General features: G+C 46.6%; 1 protein-coding gene across 1 annotated transcript in view; it reads left to right on the top strand.

The window, feature by feature from the left end:
- The window catches only part of TTC12 (tetratricopeptide repeat domain 12), a 14,541-nt gene extending 1,408 nt beyond the window's left edge, over nucleotides 1-13,133 (top strand). Inside the window, exons 2-21 of the mRNA XM_009997415.1 lie at nucleotides 327-484; nucleotides 1,079-1,106; nucleotides 1,620-1,697; nucleotides 2,189-2,310; nucleotides 2,837-2,896; nucleotides 3,280-3,351; nucleotides 3,931-3,991; nucleotides 4,264-4,452; nucleotides 4,994-5,063; nucleotides 6,122-6,210; nucleotides 6,563-6,731; nucleotides 7,086-7,178; nucleotides 7,382-7,445; nucleotides 7,624-7,758; nucleotides 8,272-8,373; nucleotides 9,065-9,133; nucleotides 9,945-10,046; nucleotides 10,207-10,306; nucleotides 12,027-12,252; nucleotides 13,058-13,133. Of these exons, the coding sequence (XP_009995717.1) occupies nucleotides 327-484; nucleotides 1,079-1,106; nucleotides 1,620-1,697; nucleotides 2,189-2,310; nucleotides 2,837-2,896; nucleotides 3,280-3,351; nucleotides 3,931-3,991; nucleotides 4,264-4,452; nucleotides 4,994-5,063; nucleotides 6,122-6,210; nucleotides 6,563-6,731; nucleotides 7,086-7,178; nucleotides 7,382-7,445; nucleotides 7,624-7,758; nucleotides 8,272-8,373; nucleotides 9,065-9,133; nucleotides 9,945-10,046; nucleotides 10,207-10,306; nucleotides 12,027-12,252; nucleotides 13,058-13,133 (2,063 nt within the window). The remainder of the gene's footprint in view (nucleotides 1-326; nucleotides 485-1,078; nucleotides 1,107-1,619; nucleotides 1,698-2,188; nucleotides 2,311-2,836; nucleotides 2,897-3,279; nucleotides 3,352-3,930; nucleotides 3,992-4,263; nucleotides 4,453-4,993; nucleotides 5,064-6,121; nucleotides 6,211-6,562; nucleotides 6,732-7,085; nucleotides 7,179-7,381; nucleotides 7,446-7,623; nucleotides 7,759-8,271; nucleotides 8,374-9,064; nucleotides 9,134-9,944; nucleotides 10,047-10,206; nucleotides 10,307-12,026; nucleotides 12,253-13,057) is intronic.
- Nucleotides 13,134-13,396: the final 263 nt, after the last annotated feature.

Raw genomic sequence — 13,396 nt, 5'->3', positions numbered from 1 at the left:
GGGGGCAGGGGGGGCAGGGGGTGTTTGGGCGGCCCCGTTTTCTGGCGGTGGGGCTGAGAAGTTGGGAAGGGGTGAGCGAAACGGGGCGGAAAGAGGAGAATTCCAACCCTCTTAGGTGAGGTGTCCCGAGGTGCCAAGGGTGCTGCTTAACCCGGGGGTGTCACAGCCCGGAGGCTGCAGGGAGCTCGGATGAAGCTGCGTTTGTAAATGTTTCTGTTTGTAAAGGCCGAACTGGCTACCAGGGCCTTCAGCAGCAGCTCCTGGTCCCTCCAGGCCTCCTGTGTGTCTGTGTGTGTCTCTCTTCTTTTCTTCCATCCTATTTTTAGCCAATTTGGTGCAAGGCTTGAACTCCCCAGACCCAGCTGTGAGGGAAAAATCCATTGCTGAGACAGAGAAAAGGCTCCAAGATGAAGAAACGAGCCAGGAGGAAGAAAGCAAGACTGTGGTGAACAGAACAGTCATCAACAGACAAGCTTCTGTAAGGGTCTGTTTCCCCCTGAAGCTCAAGCTGTGTTCAGCTCTGGTCCTTACATGGCACCAATTCACATCCCTTGCCCAGAAGGGAAAAAAAAGAAAGAAAAAGAAACTGGACAATTGTTACAAGTTTGTTCTGATTGTGCCTTTATTTTTACAGTGTTTATCTTAATGGGAGGCTCTGGTGTCATGTTGTCCCTGTCTGAAGGTTGCTAAGAACACAGGAGACTTATTTTGGGTTTATCCACGTGCTGAGGTGCCCTCACCTGTAGCTTCTCCCTGCACTTCAGGAGCCTGAGCAGGCCTGGTTGAAGACACAATAAGCCCTTTGTTAGTTTCATGAGGCTTTGATGCCAGCAGAAGGGCTTGGCTTTCAGTGACTTGCCCCATTAAAGATCCAAATGGAAACTTTCTGATCACGTAAAAAATTCCTACATTCCAACCACCCTTTAAGTGTCAATTGGATATTCCCAGTGTGCATCCATCTGGCTGCTTCAGATGCCCTGTAGCTCTGAATACCTTAACCAGGTGCTCCTTTGCAGCTGTGGGGTTTCCTACAAGGTCTCTCTGTACATCCCCGTGTTCTGTTTCTCTTTTGCAGGAGGTGGGAAGTGCAGAGGCAGTGACTGCAGGTAGGACAGTGCTCTCTCTAGTGTTGAGCATCTCTCCACTCTGCTCTAGCAGACAGGGAGTTAAGGGTTGCTGTTATTTCCTGCAAGACCTATTTCCACTCCTGCCAGAGTCAGAGAGAACTTTTCTAGTGACTTTAATCAAAATCCAGTCAGTGTAGGAACCCATTCCTGGGTCTTACCAGTGTGACTGTGCTTGTTCCTGGGTAGGAAGGTTGTTGGTGCAGCTGGTCAGCACATTCTGGCCTCTCATCTAACATGTTAGCATTCTGAATTTAAAAGCAAACAAGTTTTATCTCTAGAGAGAAGCTCCATGGAGGGAAGGGCAGACCCTGAGTGGCAGCAGCTGCTCCTTCATGTTCTGCTTCCACTCATGAAATGTCCCCTGAACATTTTCTTTGTAGAGAAATGACTCACAAATACCTTAGAAATTACTTTTTCCTCATCTTTTAACTTGACTTTAATGAAGCCTGCTCTTTTTTCCCCCCTGGTTTTTCCCTGATGTGCCACCCAAAGATGCTTTCCTGGCAATGCTGGAAAAAGATGCAGAAGAACGAGCTGAACGAAGGAGGAGGAACGAGCACTTAGCAAATGGTAATTGCTGAGGGCTTTGCTGGCCCTTCAAAAACCACTTAGCAGGACCTGGGGCTGATTTAAGAGGCTGTTGAACTTCTCTGTTCTTGCCATTATGCACAATGAGACAGTGCTTGGGTTGTGTGGGAGCAGGGCCACACACTTCACAGGGTTGTTATTCTTCATTCTGTCCTCTCTGGGATAAAAGTCTGGGATGGAGGGACCAAGTTTGAGTCTCTCAGAGCTGGGCAAAGGCAGGTGCTCAGTTTTCCCTCTGGAAAAGGGAAGGGGCACGTGTACACTGAGCAGCTCAGAAGTGCCTTGCAAATCATGGCAAATGAAGTGGAGCTGGACTGGAATGTTGATGATTATTCCAACAGGAGATCATGGCCTGTTTCCTCAGTCACCCCTTGGGGGAATAAAACAACCCAAACGTTGTTATTTAAGAACCCCAAATGTAATTACAAAAAAAAAGCCAAATGTTGTTCTGAATGCCTGATGTTGTTTGGCAGCCCTGAAGGAGGAGGGAAACGTTGCCTTCAGGAAGGGAGACTTTGTCACAGCCATCCAGAGGTACACGGAAGGTCTGGAGAAGCTGAAAGACAAGCAGGAACTCTACACAAACAGAGCACAGGTCAGCACATGGGAATGAGCCACCACTGCTTTTTGGTGCTACTTTGCCAGGAGAGAACCCAAACCAAGTGAATTTCATAGGAAGTCATAGATGTGGTGCTACAGGGGAGCTTCAAAAAGGGAGCAAACAATTCCTCCTGGCTGTCCTCCACTCCCAGCAATTCAGAGTTCATAGGCTTTGGGGTTTGCTTCTGTTTGTGTTTGCTTGGTTTATATTTTTATCTTTTCTTTGGGATCAATTTTTAACTGCAGAATGTTAACACTTGCCCTGCATTCTCTACTTGCTTCATATATTCCACAGGTGTGTATTGAATTTCAGTTTCTTAAATTTATTCTAAGTAACAAACTCTGAGCAGATGGAAGACAAGTTTAGAAGCAACTGGTAATTATCCTGCAGAATCAACAGTGGGCAAATCAACAGTCTGCTTTTATTTATTTTTTCATTAGCTGAGGTTTGCACAGCAGTTGGTGGAAGCTGTTTGAAGGATTCTAATTCTTCTGCCTGGATTCTCCTGGTTCTGTTTCAGGCCCACCTGAAGATGCAGGAGTATGAAAAAGCCCTCAGTGACTGTGAATGGGCATTGAAGGTAACTTATTGTGTTCCTGGCAGAACCAGGCAAAAGACATATGGAAATTCTGTTGCTATAAAATATTATGATAGATTGTGGCTGCAGCCTTAACATCCCCTAATTGCACAGGTTGTAGGGCCTGAAGTGCAGTTTTCTGGGAAGGAATCTCAGCTGTTTTCCACCTTTAACCAGAACAATATTCTTTGCATTGGGAAGGGGAGTTGGTACCTGGAGATGACAAATCAGCATTTAGGCTTCAAATGCCTCTAGGAGATGGTGTAAATACCCTCTGTGCTTGCAGTTATTGTGGGCAGCTGTAGCTGTTCATCAGCAAGCTGGACAAGTATTAAAGGGTTTAAAATTTCTAAACACATAATTAATGATTCCTTTTGTTAACACAGTGCAATGAAAAATGTATTAAAGCCTATTTTCTGATGGGGAAAGCTCACCTGGCACTTCAGCACTATGAGGAGGTAAGTTGACTAAGTCTTGTGGGACCGTGTTTGGTTCTGCTCTTATACAAGGATGTGGGTGGGAGGGAGGAACTGGTGATCTGAAGAATGGGATAAATAACAGTATCCTGAGCCTTTGGGCTTGGGAGAGAGTTGTCTCTTCCCCAGAGAGACAACTGAGTAAAATGTGTTTCACTTTTTTAATCCCAAGCTGCTCAGTGCAGTGGGTGTTATTAAACTGTTGCTGCATGTGCACAAAATGCAGAAAGGGAAGATGAAGGCACCAGGTGCACAAGTCCCTGCTGACAAGTCCCTGCACTTTTGGTCACTGCAACTTTGCTGGTTTGTTCCTGCTGGCACATTCCTGGGGTTGTACTTGACATTTCCCTTTGGCAGAGCAGGCTGATGCAGGCACTGAGAGGAATATCCACCTTACACTTTTAATTAGGAAAGTTTTGACTTGTGTGTCTCATAGATTGTATCTTTCACACTTACTAAGGACTGGAGCCCAAGAGCTCAAACAGGATGACTCTGACTAGGATATAATTTTTACCATCTTCCCATTTTTTAATTCAGAGCCTGTTTCTTTTCTCCATTAAGTCCAGGCAGTGTTACCAGAAGATCTTAGAAATTGACCCCCAAAAGGAAAGCCTGTTCAAAGGTAAGAAATAGGAATTTTTACACTCTTGTCCCTTGTTTTCTGATCGAGATGGAACTGTTCTGCTCCTCAGAACTTTTGGTGGAGTCTCTTCATGTTGGTGTTTCTCATTGTTTCTTCTTGAAGCTGATGGGCTCCCCAGAGCTGAGGGTTGTTCTGTACCTCTGGGAGTGGCTGGCAGTGCTCCCTGGCATCCAGTCCACCTCATTTGTCACTGGAACTACACCACATCACAGCATTTACCCACCCTGCTTTGTCTCCTTTTGATTTCCAAGATTGCATGAATGAGGTAAACTTGGAGGAGAAAAGAAGGCAAGATGAAGAGAGAGCAATGGAGGAAGTTCAGGCTGGAAATCTTGCTGCTCTGTCCATAAAAGAACTGCTGCAGAAACTTGCCAGGCCTGACCAGAGCATCCTCTACTACACAGGAGGGATCAGGCTTCTGGCAGGAGCTGTGAGAGACCGTGAGTACTGGAGGCAAAGCTGCTTGCTCATGGGAGCTGTAATCCAAGTAGATTAACAGTGGAGCAGTTGTTAAAGGAAGAGGAAATTTATTCCTGTGTGTAAAACACAAACACAGCAATGTTTGGTGCTTCAATACTTGTGGCCAGTGGATACTTGCATGTATTCCTTTAGAAGAGGGCTGATGTTGTAGCTGAGCTGTTGAGATTTGGGTCCCTTAGGAGCTGATTAATTAGTTAAGAAATATTTGTAGCTCTGTGAAAGTATTGATTTGGAATCCAGTCTCATGTCTCAGCCTTCCTAAAAAGCCTTTACCTTGAAGTCAGTTTTCTTCACAGCACTGACTGGTCTTGAGCTTCAAAGCTGCTTCTGCTTCAGGCAACATTCTTGGAGCTTTTTCCCTCCTGTAACGATGTTCTTTCCCCAGAGCTGTTGATCCAGTGACCTTTTCTTTTAACACTGTGTTATGGAAGAGCAGGAGTCTCAATGATCCATCAGCCAGATGGATCAGAGAGCTGATTGGTTTATCTCTGCATTTTTCAGGCACTGAACAAACTTTATTTCGGACAAACAATGGGTTCAGTATCCTCAAAGACAACGAGCCTGTCAGACGGTGAGAGCTCTCCAAAGGGCACAGCAGGGGGGTGCAGCAGGAGGAAATGAACAGATTGTTTTCAGGAAACACAATCACTTCTTGAAATGCAGACGAAAGGATCGAAAGATAATGTAATAACAGAGGTTAATGTCTGGATGGGCTGGCAGCACAAACAGGGCTTTCTTGGATGCAGTGAACAGAAGTCATGGATTTCTGCTTCTGTCTCCTGCTCCTGCAGAGCTGTCCTCACTCTCCTGCTGAGAGCAGGTCTGTGAAAAAACCTTCAGATAAAGAACACCTGAAAGCACTTGGTTGCTTTAAGTGTACCTGGCTACACTCCCTGGAGCTTTAGTTGCCATCAGTAAATATTTGGCCATATAGCTCTGTCATGCAACCTGTGAAGCTCTCTAATCCTGTAATGAAGGAAGAGGATCATCTCTGGGGACCTGTACCTTGTGCTGCTGTGATAGTGTGTTTTGATAAAAGAAACAAACCTGACCCGTGTATCCCTGTGTTGCTTCATCAGCTTTGTCTTCAGAGGGATCTGTTGTCTGAGTGTGGATTTGAGTCAGGGTCAGATGGGTGAAGGGAGCAGGGAAGATGTGCAAGAGATGTGATTTGAGAACGTTGCACAAGGGAGTTGGTTCAGAACAGCATGGTTTGGTTGAAGAGGGGAGGAGGGCTGATGTCTGAGGCTGCCAGAGGGACTGCAGAGCCCTCCTGGGGGTTCAGCAGTGTCTTGAGTGTTGGCTCTAAACAGACCCCAGAGGTGAAGCATGTCCAGGTTTGCACGAGGGTTTTACACCCTATTCAGGACTGGATTTATTAGCTGTTTGGTGCTGTGTGAGGCTCTGCAGGGTCTGTGTGTGCTGAGGGTAGAGCAGAGCTGGGAGGTCCCCTGGAAAACAGTTCTGCTACTCCTAAAAATGTTCAACCAATAATTGGGTTTAGAGCTCAGGAGCTTCAGTGTTTGTGAGGCAGATCCTCCTCTCTGGGGGGCTTTGATTTCCCTGGCCAAGGAGCTAATTGTTTGATCTGTCCTTTGCTCTTTTTACAAGCTAACATTTCTAATTTAGGGGCTTCTGTGCAGAGAGAAAAGACACTGCTGAAATGGATCTGTGTGTTGCTCTCCTGTGCCTTTGGCAAGCTGTCTGTGCTGGGAATGGTAAGACTGTGTAATCAGCATTAATCACTGCCAGGGCACCCTTGGTGTGGCCCTGACTGTGTCTGAAACTTGTTTGGCATGAACACCACTTGGATGCAGACCTTGTTGTAACTAAGAAGTTCAACCACCAGTGTATTTGTTGAAGTAATGGAGCTGAGAGAAGGTCAGTGGGTGTTCTGCCTTGCCAAGGCTCTGTAGGAGTGTTATGCAAGATGAACATCAGAGCTAATAAGCACATGAGTGGATGAGCTGAAGACATTTAATCTGTTAAATCAGCACCAGGAGAAAAATGGTAAGAGTAACAGGGGACCCTCTGGGTGTGACATTGCTCTCAGAGCTGCTCTTTTTTCAGAAGAAAATCAGCGTCTGCTTTGGACTGACTCTGGGGTGAGTGCTGAGCTGCCAGAGCTGCTGTCCTCAGGGATACAGGAGATCCAGCAGGAGACACTGGCACTGATTGCTCTTTACTCAGAGAGTGAGGCTGGGAGGAGGCTGCTGCTCAGGCACCACGACCCAACCAAGTAATGAACAAAACTGCACCTCAGAAAAACCTCCTGACTGTTCCACGTGTCTGTCCCTAAGATGTTCACCAGCAGCAAAGCAGCTCATGTGCTGGTGGAATGTTCTAGTGCTGGCAGAAATTTGTGCTTTTGTTAAAACACCAGAGCATCTGGTGCCAAAATATTGTCCTAATGGCAACTGGGTGACTGGGAGTGTTTGGAGGGTCTCGTGTATCTAGCTTGGTCAAAACCCACTGCACACAAAGCAGTTTAAGATCACACATTGTTTCAGGGCACATAAAATGCAATTTTGATCTCTGAGAATTAAACCAAAGCTGACATAATTGTTTGGTGGGGTTTTTTTTGTCATAACAGGTGGCTGCAGCTTTTGATGACATTTGTCAGCAGCCCAGACCCCAGAGCCAGCAGTGCCATGGATGTGCTGTCTGAGTTAGCTCAAGAGGAAAGGTGAGTTACATTTCTTCATTCATTGTTAGAAAGCTGTACTGGGAAATGCACTAAGTGAGCCAGTGATAGAGGCTGTTGGCCTTTTCTGCTGTCAGTTCTGCTGACTGATGTTTGCCTGGTCTTTGTGTTGTTGTGTTGCCTTTATCAGTGATTTTTGTCTAAAGCTTGAAGTGACAAACATCACTTTCTTTATCCCTCAACAGGTTCAAAGCTCAGTGTCATGTCCTGCTTTCCACTGGTGTTTTACCTTTATTCACCCAGTTGCTGGTATGAAAAGATCCCAGTTTCTCTATATCTATGAGGGTGATTTGCAAACATTGGGACAGTTGGGATTGAACATGGGTGAGAGAGATTCTGGAATCCCATTGCCAGAGGGACAGAAACGTGTCTTTGTTGTTTGCTTGCAATTTGTTCTGAAATTGTCCTTCCACTCTTCTCTCCTCAGGCCTCTGCCAGGCTGGTGAACCAGGCAGCCCTGGCCCGTTGTGTTGGCATCATGGGGAGCCTGTGTGCAGATGCAGCCACCCGAGAGCAGCTGGCTGGGAGCAGGGAGTGCTGGCAAGCCTGCCTGGAGCTGCTGGTACTGCCACCTGGCACTGGAACAGGGAGTTCAGCCCTGTCTCCTGTGGAAATGGCACTTGTGTGGCCTCCTTTGTCTGCCTCCTGTTCTTGCTCCCAACCCCTGGCTGAGATCTTTTGGATCTGGTGGCTGGAGAAAGGTCTCCCAGCTGCCTGGTGCTCACACCAGCTGTGCACTGCTGGGTGGGTGAAGGGGAGGAAGTCATCCCTTATTGCTAGTGGCCCCTTTCAGGGTAAGGATGTGGAATGAACTCAGTCCTCAGAAAATAAAGAATTGGGAGCATGAGAAAGGCTCATGGTCACTGCTAAACATCAGGAGTTTGGAGTGTACCAAGGTGAAACCAACCTAAGAACAAAGCTGTATCAAAAAGCCAGTGTTGGCTCTGGTGCTCATAAGGCTTTTCCTTCCCTGAGTTGATGGTGTGTCTGTGTCCCCATCCCAGCAGGCACATGTGAGGCTGAGGAAATGCACATTCTGAGCCTCAGAATTGTTTGCTCTCTTCTCTCTGCACAGGATGAATGCATGGATATCAAAACCCCCCCATACCAGGAGTGTTTGTTTGCAGTGCTGGGCCTAATGATGAACTTGCTGCTTGAATCAAACGAGACCATCCAGGTACATGAGATCTCTGGATATCTACTAGTGGTGTTCTCTTAACCTCTTCCTCAGAGGTTCAGAATTGCTTGAGCAGTCAGAGCATCTCCTTCCCTTGTCACTGTGAATGGGCCTGAAGTCAGGCCATGATAGAGTAGGTGAGGAGGTGAGCATGGAGTCGTGTGACCTTGCAGCCTGCACAGGGAAAAGGAGCCTGACTGTGTGGGATGGATCCACAGCCCTCTGACATCAAGCATGCTGAAGCACTTACAGGCTGCCAGCCTTGGACTCTGCTGCTGTTTAGTCAATTTTTAATTTTGATGGGGGTTTCAGGTACCATCAAGGACAGCTGACAATTTAAGTAAGCTAAAAAGTTAAAAAACTTGCAGCATTTTCTCCTCCACCATCCCCACCCCCATGTACACATATAGTACCTTTCCTCAGTGGTGTAAATGTTTTGTTTGGCATCAGCCTCCAAGGATGGGATATTCTTAGATGCTTGGCACATTCCAAAATCATTTCAAACTAAGGATTCCATCAAGAAGGAAGAATTTCTTAAGTTACCTCTGAGTTCTGGGTGTTGGTAGCTTTACTGCCACGTGTGCCCTGATCTCCTCTGGATTCCTTGTTGTATTTTGTCTGTTAACCCATTTCTTTTCCCCAGCCCTCCCAGCAATCAGCAGGACCTGAGCTCTGCACGTTGTTGTTTCAGGGCCTGGCTGTGGACATCAGCTGCAGGTGCTTGGCTCTCCTCAGGGCTGAGGAAGGCAGGATTGTGACAGTAAGTGGGAGACCTGTGGACTAACAAACTGTTGTATGAGCTGCCCTGAGCTGGACACTTGCACTGCCAACTGCAAGTCTCTCCATTAGGCTTTGAAGCCTAGAAGATTCATCATTATAGTGGCAAAGTAACAATATACCCCTGGTATTCTTCAGGTCTTTCTATTGTGTGAGGCAGTCAGTTCTCAGTGTTCTCTTGGAATCTACTTGAGTGAAGCTCATACAAATAATTTCATCCTCAGGGTGGTTTTCAATATAAAGAATCAATCTGGAAGCAAAGGAGCAAGAACCATCTGGGTGTTTAGCAGCTGTTTCTTTTACAGTTCTTGTATGTGAATCACACCTAGGAGCTGGTGCTCCTGTCAGTGGTGGGTAACTCCCACAGGTAGCAGTTAGTCAAGGCAGGTGGGTAGGAGCAGATGTGGATTCAGTCTGTTCACCTCTCTGAAGTCACATGAACTGTTCTCATCTGTTTTACGGATTACCAGGAGAGCTGGGCTGGTTTCTAGTAGGGATTTGTTTCAATAGATACACACACAGGGAGCTGCCCTGATCTCAGTTTAGTCTCATCTCTCTCTCTCCTCTTTACAAGTTGTGCTGAGCTCAGTTTCCAGGGAGCAATTAAAAAAAAAATCCATGTCCTAAAGATGTTCTTTGTTATATTCCTCTAAATGGCTCCTTTAATTACTTCGGGTTTATTCTGAAACAAACAAACAAAACAAAACAAAACAAAACAAAAACAAAGAAAAAAACCACAAAATCATGTGAAAACTCCTTCAAGGTGTGTTTTTCCCTCCCCCTGTGTCCTGCAGAGAGCCACTGGGCTGCTGAGCCGGGTCCTGCCAACCTCCTCCCCAGCTCAGGAAGAGGCAGTGAGAGGAGGGGTGGTGAAGAAAATGATCAAGTTCTTGAAAGTAAATGCATTTAGCTAAATTCTCTTTTATTTCTGCTTGTGCTGCTCCTTAAGACAGCCACTGCTGCCCCTGTGTTTAGATGTATTATTTTTCTTTGCCCTGGGCAAGACCTGTAACCCTGGGTGTGTTTCTGTGTGTGCTTTGTTCTAACCAAACCTAGGCTGGAGGAGAGAGCACAACCACTTATGCTATAAAGACCCTTTGCATCTGCACCAGGAGCAGCAGACAAGCTCAGGAGGATCTAGTGAAGGCAGATAAAAGTAAGTGACAAGTTCAGCAATTAGAGGCTGAGTGCTAAGATGTCCCCTCTGTGTCACCCAGTTACTTTCTTCCCCTTCTTCTAGAGCAGACCTGAACACTGAGTTTTGCTCTTGCAAGACCTGGGCCATGGTTTTGAGGGATGGTTTCATGGTTTAGCTCCTGAAATCATGCTCAGTGAGCCTTGGCTCTGTGTGTGCATGGAAACAGGTAATGAGCCTGAGCTAGAGAAACTGTAGTAAAATGGCTTGATAGGCTTGTCCAGAGCAAAAAAATACAAGTACTGTGAAAAAAGTGCTTGAAAACTGTAACTGAATTGAGTTGTATTTCCCAAAGATAGTAGCTAAAATAAGAAACTTAATTTTGACATCTGATTTCCAGAGGTTGGGGCTGTTTAGAGCTTCCTTCAAATTGCTTGTGGATATTTGTCCTGGTACTGAAGGGAAATGGATGTGGAGACAGAGTCAAGTTATCAGACCAAGTGTCTCTGGGTTTTTTTAAGTATATTTGCTCTAGTCATATGGTGTAACACTGCTTAGATTACTTTAAAATCCAGGTTCAATTAATGCTAATGTAACTACAACAGAGAACACTGAAGTTTTACCTGAATGGTTGAATCTGTCACAAAACTGTCAGCTCGTGTAGTTTAACTGGAACCCTAAGGATTTCCACTCATTAAAAGCCTCTCAGAGCATCATCTTCCTTTTGTACACCCCAGATGAGTTTCACTGTCATCTGTACATGAAGCTTTCCTTTCCTCAAAGCAGCAGGAACTCTTCACTCTTGTGCTTCCCACCAAAACTCTGAGGATTCATCTTGTGAGGAGTCACTGCTTCTTATTTCTGTCACCTCTGTTTGCCAACCCAGACATTCCCTGGTTACTGGGAGCCTGCTGGAATCAAGCTAGAGTCCCATGACATTCCATTGCATTCCAGCTGGGCTACCCAGTTGAGCTTCTGCACCAGCCACTCCTGCTGCCTGGAGCAGCATCACCTCTTCAGAAGGTGTTATTGCAGCAGAAAAGGTGGGAGGTGATTTGGAAAAACTGATGGAGCCATGAAAGAAAACCCCAAGGAAACCTGTATGTGACAGCCAGGGCTGTATTTTATTTAGAAAAGGGTTTCTCTAAAAGTTTCCAGGTTCTGTGGCCTGAGATGCTGCTCCTTGCAGAGCTGCACAGCTCCAGGGCAAGGGCATAAGGAAAACACTCTGCTGCTCTACAGTAGGGTACAGCAGGAGCTGAGCTGAGCTGTTCTGTGTTAGCTAAGGATATCTGGAAAGCTTTTTCATGTTCCTTTTTTCAGCTGTTCTTTCCACAACAGCACTTCAGTCCTAACACATTTATCTTGGCTCTCTACGTGCTCTGCTCTGTGCTTGCCCTGCTGGTGTGCTGGGCTGAGAGGCCAGTGCAGGACCCTGCCAGCAACAAAGGTGGCATGTGCAGCTTCAGAGAAGTATCAACCAAATGCAGACACAAGCTCCATGCTAGAGAACCCCTCAGAGTGTAGATTCAGTCTTGTGAGAAAGACACCTTGGCTCAGGTGAGGCTGAGACAGTGTCTTGGATCCTGAACCTTGCCATGAAATTCCCTTGCTCCTCCAGGTGTTCTAGAAAAATTCCCAATGTGGAGCAGTGTTCCCTCTCTGGGAGTTTAGGTGAAGATGGGAGGAAATCTCAGTGTTACTTGTACAAATCTGTGTTCTTTCAAACTCCTTCTCCCAGGGTTCCATGTGCTGCTGAAGCTCCTGGAGTCAGAGAATGAGCTGATTGTGGGAAATGCAGCTTTTTGCCTTGCCCAGTGCCTGGCAGTCCCTGGAGCAGCAACATCCTTACTCAGTTCCAGCGTGGTGAGGACTCTGCTGAGACATGCTGGTGGTGATGCTGCAAGAACTTCAGTGCAGGAGAATGCAGCAATTGCTCTGGGCAAGCTCTGTGTTGCTGAGCCAAGGTATTGTGAGAGAGACTCTTGTTCTCCTGCACCATCTGTTGTTACTAGGTGATAATTCTTGAAAGCCTGACCAGTGTTAGTTGATTCTACTCGTAGAGCTGTAATTATTGCATGAAATCCATGCCACTCCAAGCAGAACCCCCACTCGTGGCACTGTGCCCACAGTTCCTGTGGTGCTGTCTGTCTGAATGTGTTTCCAGGAGCTGATTTTCCATTGCTCTCTGATGGTCCCTGTGCTGGGAGCATGGGAGGAGCAGGAGGGATCAGTTGGTAGGGTCAGAGCAATCATGAGAGCAAACCAGAAGTATAAATGTCAGCCAGGAGTGGCTGCTGCTGCCTGCTGAGGGTTTCCCAAGCTCTAGCTAGCTGCAGCCTGCCAGCTGGACCTGGAACTGTGCTCCAGGCAGGAACTGGGTTCAACTTGTGAATGCACATCCTGAACCACTGCAGGCAGCAAGGGGTGATGCTTGGGCCCCAAAAGCTGACTTTGCTTCTGTTGGAGATGCCAGCTGAGCAAGAGAGAAAGTGTCTGCTCTGAGATGTGCACAACACTCCACAGATGCAAAAGGGAAGCACCTTGTTGTCTTAGATTTGTTCATGTGAAATGCAACAGTTTTCAGAACTTTTTTGGTGGGGAATAGAAATCTAGAAGCTGTTTCTCATGCTGCTCCAGGAGGAATTTATTGAATGTAACATTTAAACAGCCTGGGTGGTTTGGGCTTGGGGTAGAGCAGAGCAGTGGAAGCTGAGAAGTTTTATGGCTAATGACCTGGCATTCCCAGCAACCTTCCTGTTGTCCTTCCAGGCACCTTGTTCAGCTGCGGAAGCTGAACGGCCTGGCCATCCTCAGCTCCTCCATGAAGCACGTGCAGGGCATCTGAAGGCTTCAGGAGAGCTTCAAAACCTGCTGTTGAAGGTCTCTTCTTCAATAAAACTAATTCAAAGTTCATCAACTTCTCGGCCCCTTTTCAAAGTGTTGGCTGCTCCTCCCATAGCAGCGTCAGGAGGAAGAAGTTAATTTATTATCTTGGCTAACAAATAAAATAACAGCTTGCATTGAGCTTGGTTTTGCTTTGATAGATGGTGTTGCCCTTTCTCTGCTGGTGAGTTCCTTGCTGGTTAATCACTGACCAATGCCTTGTCT

Source organism: Chaetura pelagica, unplaced genomic scaffold, assembly GCF_000747805.2.
Source record: "Chaetura pelagica isolate M959 unplaced genomic scaffold, ChaPel_1.0 scaffold775, whole genome shotgun sequence".
Taxonomy (NCBI): domain Eukaryota; kingdom Metazoa; phylum Chordata; class Aves; order Apodiformes; family Apodidae; genus Chaetura; species Chaetura pelagica.
The sequence above is the reverse complement of the archived record's forward strand: the minus strand, read 5'-3'. Positions and strand labels throughout refer to the sequence as shown.